The sequence below is a fragment of the Streptopelia decaocto genome (genome assembly GCF_964273445.1).
Source record: "Streptopelia decaocto genome assembly, chromosome: 1".
In the NCBI taxonomy this organism is placed as follows: Eukaryota; Metazoa; Chordata; class Aves; order Columbiformes; family Columbidae; genus Streptopelia; species Streptopelia decaocto.
Window position 1 is genome coordinate 188,427,751 of NC_138663.1, and position 25,590 is coordinate 188,453,340.

The 25,590-nt window shown below is 39.2% G+C and overlaps 1 protein-coding gene across 8 annotated transcripts in view; it reads right to left on the bottom strand.

Moving 5' to 3' along the window:
- FRY (FRY microtubule binding protein) overlaps window positions 1–25,590 on the bottom strand; it is a 233,346-nt gene that overhangs the window by 97,365 nt on the left and 110,391 nt on the right. For all 8 annotated transcript variants that reach the window (XM_082054462.1, XM_082054461.1, XM_082054463.1 and 5 more), the window contains 11 exons: window positions 21,962–22,015; window positions 13,836–13,975; window positions 11,798–11,888; window positions 11,315–11,394; window positions 11,118–11,198; window positions 9,884–10,052; window positions 7,341–7,433; window positions 7,149–7,247; window positions 5,140–5,241; window positions 650–753; window positions 55–163 (listed from right to left, as the gene is read on the bottom strand). In XM_082054462.1, the coding sequence (XP_081910588.1) occupies window positions 55–163; window positions 650–753; window positions 5,140–5,241; window positions 7,149–7,247; window positions 7,341–7,433; window positions 9,884–10,052; window positions 11,118–11,198; window positions 11,315–11,394; window positions 11,798–11,888; window positions 13,836–13,975; window positions 21,962–22,015 (1,122 nt within the window). The remainder of the gene's footprint in view (window positions 1–54; window positions 164–649; window positions 754–5,139; window positions 5,242–7,148; window positions 7,248–7,340; window positions 7,434–9,883; window positions 10,053–11,117; window positions 11,199–11,314; window positions 11,395–11,797; window positions 11,889–13,835; window positions 13,976–21,961; window positions 22,016–25,590) is intronic.

Genomic DNA, 25,590 nt, shown 5'->3' on the forward strand with positions numbered 1-25,590 from the left:
TAGAAAAACAAGTTATTCATTAAGTGAAAAGACATATGCCCGTTTCTCCCATACCTGTGCAATAAACTGTATTATCTTCACAAAGATGTTTAGAGGCATATCTCTTGGCACAACACCACGGGACCCTTTTGGGAAAAGTGTTGTGACAATAGTAATAAGTCGACTGTAAAAGAAGGAAAAAAGCATTAGAGATTTCTGGACCTTGCAGACATTCACCTACCATGGAACTTAAGTTAGAAATCCTACCCCATTTAGAAAGACTAGAATATATTTCTTTTGAAATGAAAATGTAATGGGGCATCTTGTTCTGACCCACTGCTACCAATTAAATGTGATTATTTTATTTCATTACTATAAGTAATAATAAACAATCAACGACATGCCACTACAAAAATATTTCTAAATCTAACCAGGCAAAGACTGAGTTTTATTTCTTTCAAAAGCAGAATCACTTTATACAGTAATTTTAATGGGTGGGAGAATAACTGACGGTGCCACAAAAGGGAATACTTCGTTGTGCACAACTGAGTTTTTTATTTCACAACAGGAATACGATCAATTCAAAGGAGTTCACGAGAACTATAAAACCTCTTCACTGGCAGCATCCACGCTACAAGGCCTGATTATCATTACAAATACAGCATCTTACCTTTGGGTAGCTGTGTTGCTTTCACATTTAATTCTGATCATGTAAACCCACAGTAGTCTGTACAGAGATTCCAGTGCAACTCGAGCCATTTTTGGATCCTTATTCTAGATAATTATAAAATGTAAGGATAAACTTCAGGCACAAGTTAGAAACTAAGTTCTGCACTTAACAGATGTCAAGGTTCAGAGTTTTCATAATGACACTACAAAAGATACAACCTCCGTGGCCAGTGCACCACTGCTATGGCAGCAAGACGCTTAATGCATCTGACCTACCTCCCCTTATGTTCCTTAGGTCATGGAAAAACGCAAGTATCAGGTTAGTTAAATTAGATACATGTTACAATTTAAATCCTTTATTTGAAAACCACCTCAATTTGACTCTGAAAAGAAGACCTAATCTTCAGTTTATTACATCAATTCAAAAGCTGCTGCCCTATGGAGGAGACCTGGTACAAAGAACACAACAGATAAATAAATGTACTGCACATATTCAAAAGTGAAAGGACAAAAATCTGTGGATGCTTAGGTTGGTCTGATTAACATGGCACCTGGGATCAGCTGGACTGAACTGGATTATCTGTCTCAATTGTTGTTTATTTTTAGAAACTTTTGAACTAGTACAAGATTGTCTTTGGGTCTCTGATGATATGCAGATTTCTGTTTCTGTGGTAGTTTTAGGGGTTTTCTGAGGAGGGTGCAAGTATATGCAGTCCAACCAGATGGTATACCATGTGTTGGGCTATCCTCTGGGTTAAACTTTAAAGGAGTCCAGTACACTTTGACCTGAGCTAAGATTTGCCTGACCCAAAGTGTGAATCTCCATGGCAAAGAGCAGAATTTTTGTCTGCAAACAAATGTTGAGTCACAGATCAAAGACAGTGGTTTGATCAAAGAAACTGCAACCAATGCCATCAATAACTTTTGAATGTTTATCAATCCAGGTCCTGCAAAATGGAAGGAAGACAACCTGGCAATGATATGGGATATGGCTCCAACTTCCAACATGCCATCTGTCACAAGCCTAGGAATATGAATGCCTCCTTGGGTTGCAATTTCCATCTAACTCCTTGTCAACACATTTTATGCAATAAAGCTTATATGGAACAGATAATTGAAAATCCTTTTCACAGAATCATAGAATCATTTTGGTTGAAAGACACTCTCAGGATCATCAGGTCCTACCATCAATCCAACACTGGCACTAAGTCATATCCCTATTTTTGTTTATTACAGCAGAATACAATGGTTGTAGCACGTGATTAGAATAAGTAGTAAAAGGAATGACGAAGCTTAAGTGGCCTATTAATCTTTGCAAGATTTTAAAACAATAACATTCATTACAATCAATTTGTTTAATAACCTGTTTACTTTCAACCCATTTTTCATCAGGTATCACCCTGTCTCTCCTTATAAATTGCAGTCCTAAGAATTTGAATTCTTCAACAGCTGATGGAGTACCTTTACCAACATTTATTCTCACTTCAAAGCTTTCAAGAAAACATCAGACACTGTGGCTGAGTTATGGTAACAAGAGCTTGTGTGGCAGAGGAGGAAATCATCCCTATAAGCAAAAGTCCAAATATTACAGTGGTGAGATAGTTCAGCTGTGAACACAGTTAAGATGAGATGGAGGAGAAAAGGGCTGAGACAGATATCATTGAAGCTTTCCAAAAACATAATAGTACACCAGTTTTCCATGAGAAACAGCAAACTGCATAGTAGAAGCAGGATTGAAAAGAAGATGATAAAAAGCCTGAGAAACATCCATGGAAATCATGGGCATGTCCATGGGCAAGATCAGTACAAGTGCATGGTGGCTGGGTCCCCAGTACTCTGAGAAGCACATAGTGTGTCTCCCTTCGGAAAAATGAGAGAAGTCCACCTCCAATTGAGTCTCTTTACTATTTTGAGGGTTTTTGTCAACAAGAAAAACCCAGCCAGCAATCCTATTAGGACAAGGAGTATTTGGCCTAATGTATCTGACAGCTTCACTTTCCCAGCAGGAGGTGTTGGCATTGAACGTATTTCCTCTACTACTGCTGACAGTGCCAAATTTGCTGAAGTCGATGTGGGCCTTTCAAACACGGGAGAAGTCGGCAACAGAACTCTGCCAGGATCTGCTCTGTTTCTTGACTGAAAACCACTGCTGGCATTTATCCGTTGTTGTTGCTCTTCTAGAAATTTCTTTTTCAATGCCTTGGCCTCTTCTTCTGTGATTGGTGGGGGAGCAACCGGACTGCCAGGAGTGAGGCCCATTTTCTTTAATTCCTCCATTTCTGTTTTCCAATAATAAGGTGTTAGGTCCGGCCCATTCAGGCCGAAGGGATATTGTGCTGGATTCATTCCTGAGACAGGCATTGTTTGACCCATTCTTTGTAAACTAAGTTCTGCACCCTCAGTTCAAGTTGTACTGGAGCTTTCACCTTGTCACATGTTGTTTGGAGACAAAGAACTGTTGCTTCCACTGGAAAAATCTGCCTCTAAATGAAACATAGTGCTTTGACTCTCTGCTATGTAGACTTCCTGCCTTGAACAGTTTTTTTAAATAAAGTTTAGTTAATGATAAATGTTCCATTTCAAACCCAGGAGGCTTATTAACTTTTACATCTCTTTCAGTATGAAGTGCCCTTTGCCCAGAATTTAGCCAAAGTAAAATATTTCCATGTCTAGCAGGAGTCTCCTTTATTAATTCAAGAGAATAGTTTGTTTCTGTAAGATCAGAGATTAGACAGTTTATATTAAAATCAGAAGTATTACTAGAATATAAACCTTTTAGCTTTCTCAGCATATGCTTGACCTTAATGGTTTTGGGAAGGAGATCGTGCTCTATGGGGTGTGCAGGCTCTGAGAAACCTGATCCATTTAGTGGTTCATGGGAGCCCACACAAGATCATGAAGTCTCATAATCAGTCCTGGTGTGCACAATTCTCCTTCTAACTGAAGGATTTTCCCTTCTTGGTTATCCAGCTCTTCTTCCAGCTGCATGAGTTTGTCTTGGGCTTTGAGGTGCCAGTCTGACTGCTGAAGTGATTGCTTTGATGGTTGGGTCATCTCCTCCTCTGTACTGAGAAGGAATGGCCAACCACATTCTTCATTTAACCACATATTCAGCTACCGTACCTTCCCCCCAGACTAAAGATGGAATGTTCCACCACATTAATCTATGAGCCCTATGAATCAAAGCATACATCAACAAATTAGAGACGGCAAGGTGAATTCCAATTTCATTTTCAATTGGTAACGTAGGAGGAACTTTACTTATATTTTCTCTAATGGTTTTGAATAGTTTGTCAGGATTTCCCCAACTTTCACGAAAATCTATATTCCCAGCTGGCTCCTCAAAGATCTTACACCTGTAGACGCCTTTTCTAAAGCTTGCATAACCTCATAAAAGATGTTTATTTTCTGAATCTCTTTGTAAATAAGGCTCTAATCTATTTTCAGCAAAAGCAAGTAATTCAGGCACAGGTGGAACATTTGAAGAACAATGAACATTTGAAGAACTATTTTAACAGTAGGATCTGTAAGAAGAGAGTCAATACAAATTGTTTCATTGAGGCAAAGTACAAGAAGAAGGCAACAGCAACAGAGGATGTCACATATTCCTTGTTGATAAGCTTGGGAATTGAACTTTCGGAGAGCTTGAGAACTGAACTTTCGGAGAACAGGTTCCTTCCAAAGTTTGCCTCTGAGCTGAGAAAATGGTTGCATGTTCTACCTGTGCTGTTTGCAGAATACTCTTGACCACTGGTTCTTCCAGCGGCAGTTCAGAGGCCCTTCATTTGAGCTGATCGCTTCACTGCGCTTCTCACATTGGCCTTTTCAGGTGGGCACAGGACCATCCTTTCATATGGATCCACTTTAAGTGTGGAATGGGACATTGCACAAGTAAAAGAAACATGGAGGAGCAGTAATGATAACAGCACACGTGTACTCAACAGTATGTGCCAGCCAGGAACCACAGCAGATTGTGATGAACAGTCAGTCAAACTTCAAAGATCTAACAAATGGTAAAATAATGAGAATGGATGCATGGAGGAAACAAAATAGTTTAGGCTTTTAAAATGCAACTTAGCAGCTTAAAACAGGCAATGGAACCAGTGTCCTGCAACTAGTTCCATTCTGATAAAGCAATAACAAATGCTTTGTTTGAGAATGCCTTTGTGAAAAAAAGCTAGTTAATATTAGGTCAGTGTTGGTATGTCATTCAAGCTAACAACTTTCATCAATAATCTTGCCTGTTTCACAGCTGTTTGACTCAGGTTTGGTTTAAGTTAGAGAACACTAGAAAGTCAAACTAGGTGTAAGAATACTTTTTTTAATTGGAAAAGAATCTGCACAGCTAAAGAATTTTTACTGTTGGGAATAAAATTAGGTATGGAATCAGATAATAGCAATAATCTAGCACATCTACCTAAAACTGATTTCCAAGAGATCAGTAGTGCATATTCAAGCTCTAATACAATATTAAAACCAGAAGATACTAACCTTGAGATTGGATAGGCAGTTGTTGAGGAAAATATGCCATCTGTTTAAAAAGAACTGCTTCTGACTGACACAAAGCAGGCATGTTACCAAAGGGTACAAAGCCTAAACAAGAAATGAGTGTCAATACCACATTATTTGCATGTCTACACAACAGTAACTTAACAGCTCTAACTCCTCCATTTTTTTGCAATACGTTAGCCAACATAAACACATTCTTAAATAGTACAATTTAAAACGAACCCTTCTTTAAAGCTATTACAGGCATGTTTTACGTATGAACTAAAACCAACCAAATGCCTACTTATAGCAGTATAATAAATCCAAAGATGGGCCACAATATTCCAGATTCACAGGGCTAATTTCTGTCAGTTAACTGAGAAATGATAGCATGGAAATAACCAAACTTTATATAATAACATCAGGAACCACAGAAATCATAGGGATTTGTGAATGCTCAGATGTCTATTACTCCTCAAATTCTGCAGTCACAATATTTACTGAGAGACATGTCAAACACCCTAAAGGATTGTGTTAAAATACAGGCGATGCCTGGATCTGCTGGTAGTTACATCTTGCAAAGTAAAAAAATAAAAAGAAGGCAGAATATAGAAGTTCAAGTACTGGAATCTGGACTAGCTCACACAATGTACTTTTAGATAGAAAACGAGGCAAGACGAGTGTCCCTATCCTGCCTGGACAGTGAGTGCACAGGTTCACAAAACACTGGTCTTGGAAAAGAAGGTCCTGTTCAGCCTCTAAAGAGTGTGCTTTCTTACCGGGAGCCTGAAAATATGCACTGCAGTTATTTCTGCCAACTGTTTGCCTTTCCCCTCCTCCTCCTCCTCACAATGTTTGTATTTCTAATCACACTCTCCCAAGAATCTATTCTATTTTGTCACTTTTAACTATGTAGCCTCCAGTGTGGTATGTGTAGACAAGCAATCAAATGCTAAGCCCCAGCTGTGCAATCCTTTCTCAGGCATGTAGTATTGACTTTGGCAAGTGCAGCCACCAGTTTGGGGAACTTCTATCTCGTGTAAAAACTGTACAGCAAAGCTCGTACCCTGCTGCCGTTTCAACCATGTTTTATTAACTCGGCAGGGTGGAACAGAGCCACACAAACACAAGCAGAGGGAAATCAGAAATACATCTCGAGTGTCCCACTAATTCAAACTGGATCAGGCCTGTGCTCCAGGGGATGCTCGCACTCTGCCCTGGGAGCGGTGTGAGGGTGGCAGCGGGCGCAGTGCCCTCCTGCAGCCCTCCCAGCAGATTCACTTGTGCCAGTGACCAGCATCTGCTGGGAGCACTGAGAACAGGGAAGTCTTTTTGACTTTTCTATAGAATGAAGGAGGGGGAATGACAACTTTCTTTACTAAAAAGGTCCAAGACTTCCAAACGGATCAGCTAACGCTGCAGCGCTGACGTGCACTGACCCAGTTGGAGAGACAGACTGCTTAGGGCGGCCAGCGTCAAACTGACTCAGATCTTCATTTAATTCAGATCAACTCATGCTTCCAAAAATACACTGCAGTGCCACTGTTCATCTCACAAGAAGAAAATGAAATAGGGAGCTGCACAGTAGCCAAGTTACGGATTTAAAAGGGCACGTATTATACATTTTTTTCTTCCTGCAATGTATTATTTAAGCCCCATGAAAGAATTGTTCCCACATGCCTCATTTGTTCTCGCTTGACAAGAAGTGAACTCTATTCTCTCTCCTCTCCTAATGTTTACACATAACAAGTATGAGAAAATCTAACCATTTAATCATCACAGACCTAGAAGCTGAAAACATCTGTTTGATTCAGACTGATTCTGATCGTATTCTGAATAAAATAATTATGGTTATTTTCTGCAAACACAATAACCTTGCAAATAGAAATGTATTGGTTATAAAGCCAAATGCAGAAAAAGGTTTTGCAACCAATTCTCTGAACTTCCCCAGAGTCTTGCTCAGAGATATTTCTGACAAAGAATTTTAGCCTCTGCTTCTTAGGGTTACTGACCAATGAGTGCTTCTTTCGTGAGGAAAGTTCAAGTGTTGTATCATACAGGCTTTCAACAAAGTTCCTTAGACAGGGGACATTCACTTCATTTTTAACAGCCTGCAAGAAAATTTCATGTTAATAAAAGACTGTTTCACAAGTTGTTTTATCTAATTGAAGATCTTATGCAAATAACCTGAAAAATAAACTCACAGCAGCTACAGGGACAAGAATTTCAACAAACAGTCCTGCCAGTGCATGCTTGATATCTTTGTCTTTAACTTCAAGGAAATAATGTGCACATTCCTAAAAGAAAAGAAAACAAGGAGCATAAATTATGTATCAGCTGGAATAAGTACATCTAAGTGTTTGCTGAATGCACATGAAGTGTCAGTGATTATTATTTTGCAAATCCCACTGAAAACATTTATCTATTAACTTCTAAATCTGCATCTTGCAGCAAGCACAAAGCAGGGCTTATGTTGAGATCAAAGATCTGTTTCTCTGACCGTGATAATCCACAAACTCTCACTGATTCCAGCTGTGGCCAGTGTTGTTTTGGGGATGGAAAGGGAGTTGGAGAGAGGGGCTGCCCTCCTGCCTCCCCTGTGGGCACCTTCAGGAGCAGGAGTAATAGGCCGCATGGACTGCTCTGCACCATGCTCTGGGAGGCCAGAAAAGTAACGTACTTCTCTGGTAAGATACTCAAGGCAAGGAACAATCTTACTGTAAATATTTAAAGATCAATTTCGCTGCTAGGATCCAGTGCAGATTAAGGGTCAACACAGAACCATGCTACGCGAGGGAAGAGACCTCTGTTTCAAACGACCGCAATTTCCAGCCTGCAGCTGTGGACTGAGAAAATAAAAATGTACTTTTGTCCTAACCACGCAGTGAGCTCCTGTCACACAGCTGTGCTGCTCAGGAAGTGCGGGAGGGGAGATAACCATCCACCCACTCTCGTGTTTCTATACAACTTCTCCGAGGATGACAAACCATGTTGCCACAGTTACTTCCTCCTCTCTGGGTCCAAGGCTCAAAAGCCACTGACGTTACAAGGATGTCCCTCATTGACCTTTTCTCCTGCACATGCGTGCAGAGCAGTTTACACTTCAGACCATGCATAATTTTTCCTGGCTGCAATGAGGATTCTACACCACATGGCTTCAGTCACTTCTGCTCTGCAGCTGAGGCCCCTGTGCAAGGACAGGCTCCTTCCCGGGCTGGCTCTGCACCCTGTGCTGGAAGACGGGCTCTGCTGGAGCTCGCTCCTGGGACCAGCTCCTGTTAAAAGTGTCTCTCTCTACTGGAGCTGGTGCGACAGAGCTCATAGCTGAGGCACTGCATGTAGATACTCAAACTAACACATGGATTGGCCACAGAATTGAACTGTAAGTGTATTTCACCAAATGGAGCAAAACTAATTTTCCTACATACACAGTGCATCTTAGGATGCTTTGAAGTACATATAAGAATTAATTTGGTGCTGAGATACCATAGTCATAAGCCAGGTAGAGAACACTCGCATCTGAATTTTGAGTCTGCTACATGGGAGTTTTACCACTGATTTCAGTAGCAGTGAACACTGGATCCCAGCAGTGCTGTGCCATAAACATACAGTCATTCACTCGTATTAGTCATGTGCACCAAACACACACTGCTTTGATATCTTGTCAGCTCTGGATAACTTACATTAACACATACTAAGATGTGTTCATATCATGAGGCATAAGGTAAGAAGAAAAATGAGCTGTTTCTATATTGTTAAATATGTTTTAAATATGTTGTTAAATATGGTTTAAAGCACATCACAAAAATCAAATAGAATGTGCTTGATATTCAGGACTTAGAGAAATGATCCTGTGTGTCAGTACATGTGTATGTGCATTCCAGTGTCAAATCCTTACTTGTGGGCATCTAACATTGATTTTTTACTCCACTGACACCATCAATAAGCTGATCTTTACATGAGGGTTTATATAAAAAATGTATTTTACTGGATGAGTAGCTACAAACCATGTAGTCATGAGGGTGATCCCAAGGAAAAATAAGGGAATAAAAAGGCTAAACTAAATAAACCTGTTGATGGGAACAGAACCTATGGTACATTACCAGCAATAATGCAGACTTAAAAATGTTTAAACATAAAAGATTTTACTTCATTTTACAAAATTATGTAATCTGTTAATTTAAAGCACTCACGACAGTCCAACTATGCTCTGTACTTGTGGGTCTCACAGAATGTACCCTACAGGAAGGGGGGTGAAGATGTGGTGGAAGGTGACAACATATCCAAAGGAAATTCTGTCCAGCTTTTGCCTCAAGTATTTGTCTCTTCCTTTGTGTTTTTCTGCATTCAAAGTTCCTCTCCTCTCTGGCAACTATGTCAAGGGTGGAAGATTAACTTTGGAGGCAGCGAACAGCTAGGAAGACACAGCTGGGCAGGGACACAGGGCAAGAAACAGCTCGGGGATGGCAGGGTGGGAGGTCTGGGGTCCACAGAACCAAAACTCTTTTTGTTGGAGTTTGAGATGTAGGGACTAGGGGTATACAGCTGATGAAAAGCTGGCATGGAGTGATACACTGCAGAGACTGGAGACTGGAGTGCTTAATGTTCAGAAGAAACACAAAGTAGTTGCACATACACTTACGTGGGAATGACATGGAAGATCTATTGAAGTATTACAGGAAAGATAAAGGGAAGACCATCATTCTAAAAGGTTTAGGAACCGCAGTTATCTACTCAAGAATTTTACCTGCATAAACTGAAGAGAAGCTTCAAAGTCCTCCACAGGATACATCTTAATGCGAAAGAATTTCATTCCCATTATAAGACTGATAATGCTTTGAACGACATATGGGCTTTGTTCTTTATGCCGTAACTCTTTTAACTCTGCCATGAATTTCTTCTTTACAGCGGGAAATCTACGAATTCACATTGGTTAGTTACAAAAAAAGTACAGATTCACATCTGAAATGTATTGTAAGGTATATAAGTAGGCAAAAAACTAAAGAAGATTCAATCTTGGTTGTAAAGTATTACACCATTTCAATCAGTATGAGAATAAGTTTATTTTTGTTTTGTTTTCTGTCACTTCTGATAAACTCAGTAAAGAAAACAAAGTATACAGCCTGATCTTAGTCCGTTTGGATAACCACATCTTTCCAATTATTTTCTTACCACACCTCTCTCTTACCTAAGAGCTAACAATATCATTAGCATAACCCCCTCAGAGGTTTTTTAAAAATCCGAGATAAAAACATGTTGGCAGGAAGAAGCCATTCAGTCGTAGTAACACCTTAGTAAAACACTTCACAGTTGGAGGAGAAAAACAGTATTTATGGAGAACAGGTATGTTTTGTCTTTTACAGTCAACTTGAAGCTTTAGATCCAGATGCCACTTCCCCTTTTGACTTTGACCCAGACAATTTAGAAGCCCAGGTAAGGCCTTAGCTGAAGTCTGTGAAAGTCATATGTTTTCCAGGAACTCAAACTGCTTTGGTTACGTCAAGTGTCTTCCGTCTTCACTGGGCCATCTGGGCTAAGAAGTGCAGGATGAAGGATTCAGAAGCAGTTATGCTAAGTTTTAAACTGAAATAACTGCAGAGAAAATTTAAAATGTTGCTATGTTGGAATATAGCCATTTTTAGGTTTGGCCAGCTAGAGAAAAAATAGCATACAGAATAAACTGTAATTAAAATAGCTCTCTTCAGCCCCCTGGGCTTTCCACAGACGTCATCGCTGAGATAAGAAAAATAATGCTACTGTAGTCTCTTAGAATTTATTTAGTATCATTGGACTAGACAGAGAAACGTCTGTGTTTCCCAAGAGTTCTATGCTCTAGGACACCTGGATGAACAGAGCGACAATGAGCTGAAATGATTTATTCCTACACTACCTTTTAAGAAAGTAGGAAAATCAGAATATTAACATGCTGAGCAAGGAAGCTTCTCAGATTTCCATCATGTTTGGTATTCAATTGTACTTACTTTGCTTGAGCTAGAACACCTATTACTTCTGCATACAAATCTGCAACAATGTGCATATTTCCAGTGTTAGGACCAAGGTACCTAGCAAAAGACAAGAAAGAATTGTAGGCTGAGAAAGTGTCCTGCTTAAACCACTACAATTGAAAAAATCAGCAAATATTTTTTTCATAGAATTTTTGTGTGAATAAGAGCCTTACCCTTCTTTGTATTTAAAGTGCTTGAAAGCCAAGTTAATAACATCATGTACCAAACTGTCTATTACAGGATGAAGTGGAATCTGGAAACACAAAGTAAAACATAACCGGTAGACATATATTACACTTCAAGCTGTATACCTTAGTGCTTCTATTATGCTTGGGTATCTTCCCTACACAAATACGGTATTAGCCGAAATAGCATCTAGCTAACAAAACACTGAAATGAGCCAGCCATGTAAAGTTTATTTAGTACTGAAGATAAATAATTTAGCTCCAAACACTTGGCAAAGTAAAGTTTGCATGAGCACAGAATGCTATGTATTCTAGACGTGCAAGAAAGACAGCAACAAACAAGCGTGCAGTGTGTATCTCCTGTTTTTATTAGACTTTTAAAGATGGAAATAGAAAGAAGAATCCTAAAATTAGGTTGTATTGGTAATTTCCACATTTCCGTTGGTAATGAATAATTGAAGAACTCCATACCTGTTTCAAAACTTCAATTAAAACTAAAGAAAAAATAAAATCAATAGCCAGATCTCTTCTCTCCATTAAATAATCTCTCTGTTGTTCATCACTGCAAAATCAAAACAGGAAACAGAATATTTAGACTGTGTGTTGTAATTCACATTATATGCTTCCTCAGTTACACAAATAGAGATAACATGGAATTGTGTTCTACTTTTTAAACTGCAGTCCAGCATTTCAGAAAGTAAGGCACTGATAGGCTCTTAAAATCTGTGATGAATAGACCAAAACTAACTCGTTACTTTTACTTTCTTTCAAATGTTTAAATGTCAGTCTCTGTTTCCTCCCTCTTTTTTTTCCAGGTTAAGTTCAACACAAAACTTTCTCAAAAAAAACCCCCAAAAAAGCCAAAAACCCAAAACAAAAACCCAAACACAAAGACAAGGAAACTTTTTGAGTCTATATTCTAACAAATGGATTTAATTTCAATTTCTTTGGTGGTGGCACCATTTAGACAGTTCTCAATTACACTTTGGAGACAAATGTAATAAATTATTTTGTACTATCAAATTCATATTTGGACTTGTACCAACAGAGACCATAACCAAACTACATCCTCTTTTAAAAACTGTTCCAGTGTTATTTTTTTAAACTTTGGCACCACTTGTCGAATATGCAAACACATTCCTTGTGCAGAACAACACAGAGGAATAAATGCCTGAGGGTGAGTAGCTTGCAATACAAATATGAAAAATATCAATTTGGATCACCTGATCACAGTTTCAAAGTGTACTGAAAAGATAACATGAAATATACAACACTTCTTAAAAATTAAACATTAGCATAGAACTGCTGGCCGTTTGGAGCAGTTACCACTGATTTCAGTGAGATTTTTGTTTCCATAAATTCAGCACAATTCTCATGAACATTAAGAAGTTTAGCGATTTCGGTTGTACTTCTGAGCTTCTAGTAAAGCATGCATTTAAGAGTTCTGCTTGGTCAGTGATTAAACAAGTTATTTGCATTTTGGTTTCCTTGTTTTCACATTAACTGGAGAAAGGCCTGGTTACATGTTATTTGTGTAATCCTGTCAATCGACAGAGTGGCCTTGGTTCACTGTTAAGCTGACTTTCAACTAGATTTTGGGTGGAGTTCCTGAAGACAGGTCATCCTGTAACAGGCTTCTGTAGTGAGCCAAGAGAAGGAGGCACTTCAAGGCAAGGATTCATCTCACACAAAAGCTGACAGCTAATTGATGAATCATGCCTTCACATTGCCCACTTCCACTGACATAAAGAGTCTGGAAAAGTCTGATTCAGGTTTATGTCTACCTTGGTATTCCAACACTAGCTCCCACCTCTTCTTTCCAGCAACTCTTGCCTTCACTAGTTACTGGATTAGAATGTAATCCTAATGTGAAGAATTGCCTACGCATTTCCAGACACCAGGTCCACCAGTGTTGATTCTCCTGCTGTTCCATTAAAGTGTGTAAATATAGTTTCAAGTAACTGGAAAAACTTTAAATTTGAAGAATACGCCTGTACCAAACTGCCAGATCTCAATAAAAACCAAGACTAGTCTGTCACCTTATCACTGAGGAACAACTGATATCTCGAGAGATCAATATATTTGTTTTGGGGTCTTTACTTTTGTTTGCTTGTTTGTTTTAAGAGCTAAGTCAGTGTTGCTAAAGGTCTTTGACTGATTCACAATCTTATGGATTGAGGATAGGTGTACGTGAAATTTCTACAACTAAGCAGAAAGCTGTATAATAAAAATGCTTCGAAGTGTCACAGAATTATTGCCTGCTCACTTGAGTAAAGAAGACAGACACAGTTTATACAAACCAATATTTAAACGACATTACAGCATCCAAAGCAGCAGTAAGAAATAATGTTTGAACTATCAGATACTGCTGAGAGAAGAGTTCCAGGAACAAGCAGAAAAAAATGACACCTTTCAACCAACTGTAACCTCACAAAAACTGATGGCTGAAATGTAGTATCTTTAATTTAGAATCTATCAATAATGTATGTATGCATATTTAAAATCATACCTTTTAGATTTAGTGCTTGTTCTTGGTCTGTACTCATGAGATTCATCTTCTATGCCATTCTGTCTTTTATACCAATCAAACAAAGTGCGCAGGATAGAGGGCAGACAATATTCTGAAAGCGAGCTCATTGAGCTTATTACCTACGGGGAAAATACAACAAATCAACTGGTGCTCAATTTCCTCCTCCTCCTTAAAAAAAAAAAAGTCTACTTCCATGGTTAGACATGTTCTTTCCTGTTTTACTTTCATTTCTGAGATCCATGGTACAAGCAGTGACTTAATATTCTGCATTTCCTGTTGAAACATAAGCAGAAGTGCAGTAACAGGCTATATGTCTATAGCATCTTTCCATTGATGACACTACAATGCATTAAAATTCTCTGTCACAACATACAACACACCAGAAAACTATCTAGTTCTTCAAGGGGCTTATTTCTATTTGTTACATAATGCTGATTTGAGTTTAGACTTCTCTTTTATATAGGAAAATATTTCGTTTCCTGTGTCTTCGTGTGCACAAATAAGTAAAACATAGGTTAAAATCAATCCTTAAAACTTCCTGATTAAACAGCTCTAGTGGAACACTGGAAAGGATTACTGCTCACTCAGTATCAACTGTGTCACCCATTACAGAAATGTTATCGAACATGGTACAACTGAACTGTGACTTAAACTTTGTATGACAGGAAACCATAAAATTGCAAAACATGAAAAGATCAAAAGCTAGGGTGAAAAAACCCAGCCCATTATTATACAAGAGGATTATATAGGTATTGCAACTGAATGTTCACAGCTACAGCATTTGTGTGCATTCTAAGAAAACAACTATTTAAAATAGAAATACATTACTGATCTGGAGATTTGTGACCACCTCAAGATCATGCAGGGCTTGATCCTGAAAAGTGAAGTGCTGAGGTATGTACTTCATGTCAAGTGCAAAGGTTGTGGCATTACCTCTGTCAGGTTTAACTGCCTGCCTAAACTTAAGCCAGCACGTTTCAGTGCTCGTGGAACAATAACAGTAGAGTTTAATGTTTCGTATAGGACCAAGCTTATGCAAAGCCTGTGACTAAGACAAGAGCAAAACTGGGAGGACTGAGCACCTCACATACAATTCCCAAATGTTACTAAAGCCTTAAATGACAACTTCTGTGGATGACAGTTTAGACTAATACCTCTGACCTGTTTTGCAGCTTTTCTGCCTCAGAATGTAACTAATTCACAGTGATGTTGTGGTCTAAAATTAATAAGACATTTGGAGGATAAAGTAATATTGATTGGATTCAAGTATTATGGCCTAAAATGAAGCACAGAGCACTAGAAAGCTGTAACTGACCCTGTGAAAATAAAGGTTCAAGAAAAGTACTATTTCAGGAAAGTTTTCAATCCAGTGTTTCTGATATACTTTTATAGTTGAAACAGGAAACAAGTTTCTGTGGAAGATGGCACGAAGGCACTGCTTGCAGCAGTGACACGAGGCCTTTGTGAAGAATTACAACAGCAGCCCAGGCTCCATTACACCAAAGCCTTCAAGCACAAGACTTCAGATAAACACTTGGAAGACATGAACCACCCCATGTCAGTGCAAACTATTCACTACTGACTCAGGACACGTAGAGATTCCAATTGCTTCTCTATTGTTTTCTAAAAATTTTTGGTGTAGTACTGGTTGTTAATTATGAAAAGTAGTGAAAAATGGTTTGCTGGGGAAGACTGGAACAGACCTAAATATATTTTAAGAGATCACAATATTTAACTGTAAGCAAAAAGTCGTTTCAATCATGTCTTCCTGCAAGTTCACCAACATATATATCAACGCTCTTCTCTACATCCCAGCTATGCAATTTCACTCACCACAAAAAGTCAAAGTGGTTCCTGTTCAGTCTCCTCAAGCCACACCTTCTCTGCTGAATTTACAGTGTGTCTCTTTAACAGGGATAAAAAGTCAATACAGCTTTTTTTTTTCGATCTTTCTGTCATTGCACTTTTAAGACAGGAAGGAAGGGTGGACTGGGCAAAGACCTGGCTCTCAGGGAGCAGGAAGGGAGGGAAGTCTGGCCAGCGCCTTGGTTACTCAACCCTTTCATTTACTGGAAGTATGTCCAGGAGGGAGATGAATCCCAGCTCTGTGCTGCTCCTGAAAGGGAGTGCACAGATGTACAAGTGTGTCCTTGTTGGACAAATGATCATGTTCTTCCATCATAAATGAACTACCTACTGTATGGCTTAAGGATAAGAAAGCTGCACAAGTACGGAGCTGTTTAAAACTTGCGTTCACAGAGCATTAAATATACTTTATGTAAATGCTTAATATTTATTTTGGACTAATATACAAGGGTAAACTTAATGAAAATTCCACCCAGATAGTTTGCTACACTTTATATACTTTCATGAAAGTCTTGCTATATTGTCAAAACACAAATACAAGAAATGTTTCCACTAAGAGCAGATAGATGCTGATTATTTTTTTTACTTCACAGATGAATTCCTGCATGCTTTAACAGCAAATAACTGCGTTCAATTTCCAACAGTATATTTAATTTCTTGGCTCTGCATTTTTTTCATATAACGTATAAGTCAGCATGTAGATTAAATGTGTATTTTATTGCCATTTTAATAATGCAGAATTGCAGTACTTCATTTTCGCACTTAGGTTTGTTTTGTTTTGTTTTTTAATCTATTATTTGCATAGTATCTGCATATTCTCTCTTCAAATTGTCGTCATGCAGATTCCAAATAATGTACATTAGGAGTGAGATTTTGCACTTTCTATCAATGCTACTGGAGCAGATTTGATGAACATTGTCTTAGCTGTATTTAGGATACTCATAGACATGCAATAAGGTCTTCCTTTCATTCAACATCTTTTCCACATCATGCATTTCTATAACAAAGCCTCATAACTACAAACAATATAGGCTCAAGGAAAGTAACAGCTGCAATGAACCCCCCCTCTCATTGAAATCAACAGCAAAACTCTCATGGACCAGAGTAATGCCAGGATTTCATATGCAATATATGCAATTGAGGAGTTAAAGTTAACATTTTCTGTTCCAAGTTCTCCAAGGGGCAGGGGGAAGGTGAAGAGATGAACTGCCATAAGCAGTAATCAAAGCACGTACATGCTCTAATTCTGTGAGATCCTTTGAGACAAACGTTTTTTTTCTGGTAATGACAGATTTCTAGACAAGCCAACTCTAATTGAAAAATCTGTAAAAGGAAACATTAGGAGCAAGTAATGCAGTTATGTTTGTATGGATCTCCTTTCATTCACACCTTTGTTCTAAGCATTTTTTTGGACACTGCTATGAAATTAAATCTCCCTGGGAACCAATTTTCATTTATGACCTTGGTTTTCTGAGTAAAAAAATGAGGATTTTTTTAATATAATAATTTTGTAGATGGTAATTTCGCCTTATTTGCTTATCCATTAGCAATTTTTAGAGCTGTTTTACTGTTTGGATAACAGTTTACATGGAAACTTATTCATTTCTAGTGTGCATCAGGGTCAGTTCTGAACATGTTACCTTAAATTTTGCCTTCAGATTGACTTCTTTACACATTGCTCGAACCCAAACCTCTGATCAGGAGCCAAAGGTTGTTCTATGACCCTGTCAACAACATTCATGATACTTGCTCTGCCATGGGCCCTTCTGCTGGTGAAGAAGGACAATGCCTAAAACGCAGGGAAAGGGAAACCACAATAGGAGCCAAGTGCAGTGCTACTGCAATGATGATAATACCATTATTCACGACATCTAACAAATATAATACTGGATGGGATCAATTATCAACATGTCATTTACCACATTTAGGCTGGTATGAAAAAGGGACACTTACTTATTCATTAGTATGCCACTTAGTGTCTTATTTATATTTGTATTTTTCACACTTTTTACTATTACTCATTTTTGTTTTCCTGGTTTTAGCTTGACCAATTTTTTGTTTCCATCTCCTAAAAGTATTTAAACATTAAATGTTTTTGCTTTCCAATCTATATTCTCCAACCTAGTCCCCTTATAAGAAGAAAGTAGGATAATTAAAACAAACACAAATTTTTGCACAGTTTATACTGAAACTCCTGCAGCAGGCACCTCATACATAGTTTCATATGAAAGTTAAACCTTGCTGTTAATTTTTCACTTTCATGGCCAAAACATTACATTCATTTTGTATTTTCATACAGAAAAATGTCTGCAGGTTGGTCCAAAATTACACAGTGCCCTTTTTCTGCCTCCAGCAATGTCAGTTGACAGAGCATTTATCTACCACGGTAAGAACAGAAGATACTTCATCAGGGGCTGACAAAAGACTAATAAAAATGTTTCCTTGGGCGAGGATAAGCCTCTTGGATAACTATGGGGTTTTTCACCCTAGCTTTTGATCTTTTCATGTACTGTGACTTTATGGTTTCCTGTGAAAGGAAGTTTAAGTCATAGTTCAGTAGTACAATGTTTAAGAACATTTCTGTAATTGAGAACACAGAGCATGCTAATGCTGGAGCAGTGATGCTCTTTGCCAACAGGCAACTAGAGCTGTCAAACCAGGAACTTTTAAAACGTGATTTTAAATATACTATAAAGATATTTAAAACCATATGAAAAAAACTACATAACTTCTTGTATATTATTTTTATATACATGCGCACCTACAAAGGAAAATACAGTCAGTGTAAGGAATCTAGTTTGTTAGTCTAATGGTGAGAGATTCTGCAAGTCAGGATAAGTGAGATGACTTCATACATTGCTCAAGACACTAAGATGAGTCTGAGGAGGGTGATGCAATTGGCTGCCAGACGGAGCCCACAGGACAATACTCTGCCTGGCAGGAGGCACCGACATCCGTATGGAGGGAACCAGCTCTGCCTGTGCGCAGGCAGGTCCTGAGACGCTGGATCCATCACCACCACCGCAAACAGCATTATTCCTAAAATGGTGTTTGAGAACAGGCAGGAAAAAATGCTGCTTCTCAGAAAGCCAGAGATGAAGCTGTTTAGGGGAAGTAAGCAATGCTTTCATCGTTGTTTTAAACGGTTTGGGGGTTTCAATGTTAAACCTGATGCTGATTACTCTGAGTAGCTAAACTTTCATTCTGCTCATTGTAAGTTACTGCAAAAGGGTTTTTTTGGCTCTTTTTTTCCACCTCTGAAGCTGACTTGAAATAGGCAATGTTTAAATCAGGTGATGTGTTACTTTTGCTGGTTTTTAATTTACGGTTAGAAGATGCAGCTCAGGTACTTTAAAGTGACTAGTGACCTGGTCACTTCAGCATCACCTCTCAATTTCATTCAAATTGAATAAAGATAATTTTGATAAAGTCCAAAAAAGAAAATGGAGTTTCTTTGACAGTGTGTCACTTTTGCTGCCTTAAAATTGAAAGTCAAAGTTATTAGACATCCCTTGAAATTGTTTGTTCATAGGGAGATTCCAATTGCTTCTCTATTGTGTTGCCTTTCCTGGTCTTCCTTCATCCTACAGACTCTTTAAATATATAACTTAAAAACTGAAACTTAAAAGCACACGCTCTCTTACTTGGACTTTAGTACCACGTGGAATCATGATCTTCAGAGTTTTCCAGGTAGACTACAACTTCAATATCAGCAAATTTATCCATACTTTCTTGACAACTTCATAATACTGACATGCTACCATTTGCAAAACAGCTTTATAATACTGAGATGTACTGACCTAATCTACCAAGTGAAACCTGCCAAGTAAAGAAAGTCTTTTTGCTCTCTCTTTTTGTCTCCACTCTAGCTGAGTTCTATCAAATCTCTACTGTACATTAGAAATTTTTTAATCAAAATCTAATTACAATTTACCTGATCTAAAATGATTTTGGTAAATATGAACAGGCCCATCAGCCAGGTTCAGGTTCCATCTCCCAACTACAGGCATACATCAGTCACTAGAGTACTAGAACATCTCAAAACGATTGTGCTGTTCAAGCAGAAAATAGTGTGAAACTTGAAAAAGGAAACATTCCCAACAACTCAGGCTGAGGCAGACACTTGCAAAATTTCAATCTGAATAGTCTGGAAAATTTCAAGGAACTGAAAACAAGGTTTTCTGACAGGACATCTCAGGCAATCTCAGCTTTATTGTTTTCTGTCAACTCTACACTCAGGTAGCACTCTAGATATGCAGTTAGAAATATAGAAAAATGTTGTGTATAGCAAAATTTGCCTTTGTTTTTTGTCTGCATCTGTTGTATTGTTTGTTTGGGTTTTTTTCCCCCCAGGATTCAGACTAAATTGCTACAGTAGGAAATACACAGTTGTTCCACTCTAGAAACCATTTCCTGTTCTCATTAAGTGATCTTGATTTAATTGTTCAGTTTGCTGTCTACTTACCAGTAACTTGGAGAAGCATAAGTCTTCCAATTCTTCCTTGCAAAGGGCCACAATTTGCTTAACCATGAATATTTAATCAAATCATGGCCACCCATTACGTGTTTGTTTAACACACTGCAGGAACAGTATCACAAGGTTTGCATTTGGGTGGTTTAATTTGTTTTTCTTTCCCATTTATGTGTGACACTCTTTCCACAGGAAGGAAAAAAAAAAAATATATATATAAAATTAAGGTCAGAATACCACAAAAAAATTCATTAGGCAGCTCAGGAGTACTGACAAAGCAGGCTCCTTCAGGCTCCAGCGGGCGGCTGACCTGCGGGGTCTCTGTGGTCAGCAAGGCGGGCAGGGTGCAATGCGCAATTCCTGCCACTCGCCGCTGGCTCTGAACAGCCCTCTGAGCAGGCAGCCCCTTCCCGAAGAGCAGCTACAGAAACACCTAGAAAGTGTTGCTTTGTCAAGCTAAAATTATGAAGCGAGCCTTTGTAAGCACCAGTGGGGTCTCACATAGCAGCTCTGGTTTGGGTGCCATGTATCTCAATACGTGTTAAATTCATTTGAGGTTCCGAAGTCCTACTCATACCCGACTGCTCTCCCGAAGTTCAGATAATCAATACGGTACCTGCAGCTTATGGCATCAGCCACAGCTGCTTTCAGAGTTGTTGCTGTTGCTGCTGCTTCTGCAGTGTCTTTCTGTCCTGTATTCCCGGCACAGCTGGCAGCACAGCTGTGCGGGCAGCCATGGAGGTGGCAGCAATGGTGACAGCAATGGTGGCAACAATGGCAGCTCAGGCAGGAATGGCAGAGCAGCAAATAACTTCACTGCTTATGATACAACTCTTGTGAATGAGTTTAGTAAGCTTTGGCATTCTTTATGCAACCTAAACTCCTTAACACTTATCATTCTTTACCTCAAAAATAGGTTACTTATGTAGGAATTTTCTCTAGATGCCCCCTCCCCTTTTGTTTTTAAGGAACAGACTGCTGACAAAAGCTAATTTTCTTATGCCGTCATTAAAAGGTGTGTATACTGCTGTTGGTTTTATTTTTATACTTGTCCCATTTCCCTTACATAACCAATTTATTAATGTAATGCCAGACACAAATTCCATTCTATTAATTACAATTTTACTGTTTTATTAAATAAAATCTAATTTATGATATAAATTCTATTTTAAATTATTTTCCTCTGTCAACCATTTTTCTCTAATTATTATTTACCTTGTCATATATAGGCATTTATCTTGACAACTGAATTGATGCTTAATTTTAAATACAACAGGTTGGCGCAGCCTATGCGAAGTGCAGCACACATGTAAGTCATGCTGGGTCACAGATACAGAGACAAAATAGACTGATGAGACTGATGGCAATGACAATGATTCTAAAGGCTCTCACATTAACCATACAAGAAACCCCACAAAAGGAAGACTGAAGGCCACATGCCTGTTTCAAAAACCATGTATTCTGAAAAGATACCAAGTTTGCTTCAAAACCTCCATCAGGGAAAACAGCCAGGAAATAATACATTTGACTAATACACTCTAAAAAGCAAGAGGTTAATAGAAAAACAATATTCAGCTTGAAAACACTGGAAAAGTCCTCCTAATTTAAAATCAAGGATGGTTAGGCAAAGCACTCATCATTCTACCGAAGTGCGTTGAGAGATATTGCTTTTGCAGTATTCAACAACAGCATAAGGTCACTAAACTGCCTTTCAAGCATTTGTCCTACAGCCTGAGGAACAGAAATAAGGTAATTTCAAGTGTCTTACTTGATCAAACTGGGGGTCTTCTCCTCGTTGCAAAGATTTGGTCAGTGGCTTCTCCTAAAAGAAAAGATATTAAATATGTATTACTTAACATCAATACTATGATATATTCCATTAACTCTATTGTTTTTCTGATAGACTTTTACTCACTTAATTTGCTTCCTGATCTGATCCGTTTCATGCTGGAGGGACTGTTTGTTTCATATGCAAAGAAGACCTCTGCATACGTACGACCTAATAGTGACAGAGTCTTTTTTATCTCTCCAAGAAAGAGGAGGATTAACCATTTATTACATCTGAGTTACCTGGTGCTCGCTATGACGATAAATTCCTTCAAAATCCTAAAAAAGCAGTCAGTATTTCCTCCAAAATGTAACTAAGGAGATCAATTTAGCTACATGCTGTAGTGCATCATGCAGCATATACTGAAGGAAAGGTGATTTTTAGAAGAACCAAATATCATCGAGTACATTTTTAAGGAAGGTAATTGTGGAAAAAATGGCTGTAATAGCTCCACCCCACCCCACCCCCCCAAAAAAAGAAGGAGAAGAGAAAGGGGAAGGGAAGGGAAGGGAAGGGAAGGGAAGGGAAGGGAAGGGAAGGGAAGGGAAGGGAAGGGAAGGGAAGGGAAGGGAAGGGAAGGGAAGGGAAGGGAAGGGAAGGGAAGGGAAGGGAAGGGAAGGGAAGGGAAGGGAAGGGAAGGGAAGGGAAAAGAAGAAGGCATTTCTTTAATAGAAGCAAATTTTCAGGATATACTCTCAGAATATCTGGAAAGGCCAAAGGGAACTGCCCAGCTCAGAAATCTGAGTCCCCACATGTGAACATCCATTCACCTTTACAGCTTTTTTTGCCAAGCAGGCTCAATTTCTGAGGCATGTAGAAGTACACAGTTCAGGATTCTAGATATAAGCAACAGTATACAAAACATGAATCTCTTAAACCACAATTAAAATAAAGAATACATGAAGGCAGATGACAGTCTGACAAATATGTCACCATCATGGTCACGATTCTGCACTACTCTTGCTGGTGTCTGAAATGTGCCAGTGCCTTATTCTTCTGTAAATCACGCATCTTTCTTCTCCTACAGCTGCAAGATTGGGCCTCTCCCACCAGCTCAGCATGAGATTTGCTGTTCAGCTTTCAGCAAACTACTACACTCATCAGCATCTGTTAACGTATCAGGCAAAATACCATCACTGCCAGGGGATGAGAGACACAAAACAAAGAAATCTGTAAAACCGCTAAGACAATGGAATGCAAAGAATTGAGGCAGTCCAAAGATTTCTTTTATTTAACGTTTCTCTCTGGAGAAAATGTTGTCCAGTATAATCTGCCGACTGATTTTGAAATTAATTATGCTTATCCACTTGTAATGCCAGCTGGCAAGGAGGGTGGCTGCAGGGTGACCACAGTATCCCCTGACTACCTTCCAAATAGAAAAATCAACAAAATGTTTTCTCCTGCGTCACTGATTTATCCAGGACGGTCATTAATATTTTTCATTGTCACTCTAAAGTGACTCCTCCAGGTTACACTGAGGGCACAACAACTACTAATTAGAACTTTATGACAGATTGTTGGTAATGAACAGACACAGTGAAATCTTGTAGCTCAGAGTCAGAAGCGTGACACCACCCCACCCGCGTCCCCCTCAGTCAGTAACTCGGTGCTACCCTACCTAGTCCTGTCCCATGGGAGGACAATACTTCTTTTGTCTATTGTTGCACACTGAAAAGGATAGCAGATAATATTTCAAAAGTAGTGTTCAACTTATTCCAAAGGAAAAAGATTCTTGAGTTTTTGTGGGTCCTGGACAAATTAACGCAATTAGTGCAGTTTAGGAAAAAAAACAAAAACAAAACAACAACAACAAGGAAAAAAACCAACAAAACTAACAGACAACCTTATTCTTTTCTTTTTAATTAAATATCTGATTCTATCACAGAAGACTTGTGTTACCACAGAGAAGAAGTTTCTTACAGTCTGTTTCAATAAAAAGTACTTCAGCATCCAGAAGCTTTGTGTTCCTGTGCCTGACACTGCAATGCTTGGCTCTCAGAGAAGTATCTAAAACCCTGCAGAAATGCATTCAGTGTTTCAGGCAGAAATAAGGCGTGGGATTCTTTGTCACATGCTTATCTGTAAAGTGGACACGATTAAACAAGACGAATCGTGTTCTGGAAACTCAGGTCTGGGACTGCAATCCTGCAAATGTCCCAGTCACCTGTCCCTTGTCTCTGGGAGCACACAGACCTCACAAACAACTTCAGTTTCTGATGATGATGTTCCCCAGGGGATACGCTTCTGAGGTAGTGAAGATCTCTCCATTTTGAGAAGGTAAAAGAACTCATCTCTTGCCCTCTTATAGGCAACTAGACCAGGGCTTCCCAAACTGTGGTACATTCAACTAAGGAAACCATTCACAGGCTGTGCAACAGACTTGGTGGCAGCAGAAGGCAGCAGGGATGGAGATCAGCCAAGGACACCTAGCAAAAGCCAGGAAAGGTTCTGCTACCTTAACTTCTCAATGTCTCCAGCCTAGGGCTTTAAAAGAGGCCTTTTTCTTCCCTTCATCCCATCCTGCGTCTACTGCTGTTCGTGCCAATTGCCCTCTCCTTGTGCTCCTGCCCGGCAGCAGCTGCTGCTGCAGCTGCCTCTGCCTCCCTGTCCTCCCCCGGCTGGGCTGCTGCTCTCACTGCTTTTCCCTTGACTCTTCTCCAGTGTAGCGCAGCCACTGTCCCTGCCTGCAGCCACTGTCCCTTTCTGCAGCCACTGTCCTGCCTGCGGCCACAGCACCCACGGCTCAGCCTGGTGGGACTCATACAGACCCTGGGCAGCCCAGTGTCTCTGCACATACCCGCCACCCGCTCATTGTAGCCCTGCGGTTAGTGGCAATAACCACAGAAAATTGTATTTGGCGCTTGGAGATGATTGAAGAAAACTCCAAGTAGAAGCTATTCCCTTTACTACTAATGATGAGTACTGAATAGGTAATGAACTGAATAAATATGAAGGGCCAGACACAAATATGTTTTTTTGTGTCTAAGTGCTCCTAAAATATAAAAGAATCATAGAATCACAGAATCATTTCAGTTGGAGGAGACCCTCAGGATCATCAGGTACAACCATAACCTAACTCTAGCACTAAACCATGTCCCTAAGAACCTCGTCTAAACACCTTTTAGACACCTCCAGGGATGGTGACTCCACCACTTCCCTGAGCAGCCTGTCCCAATGCCTGACAACCCTTTTCGGGAAGAAATGTTTCCTAATGTCCAGTCTAAACCTTCCCTGGCACAACCTGAGGCCGTTTCCTCTCATCCTCACTTGCTACTCAGATGATTGCTTGCATGATGAGTGTAACAAGTGACCATGTCAGGAAGACACTGCTGAGTAAATCCGTGGACAGCTCAGCCACGTGCATGCGCTTCAGGTGTCCTTTGAAAACAGTGTTTTTTTCTTTATACAATCATTTCTTCTCATCTACTGTAAACAACTTGCCTATTCCAGACCACTTAGTTCTGATATACTTACAAATCTTAGCATTTCATTTTATACAACACTTTCAACATCATTGCTATGGCAGCTACTATATAAAATATATCTATATGCATAGTAGACATTTTAAT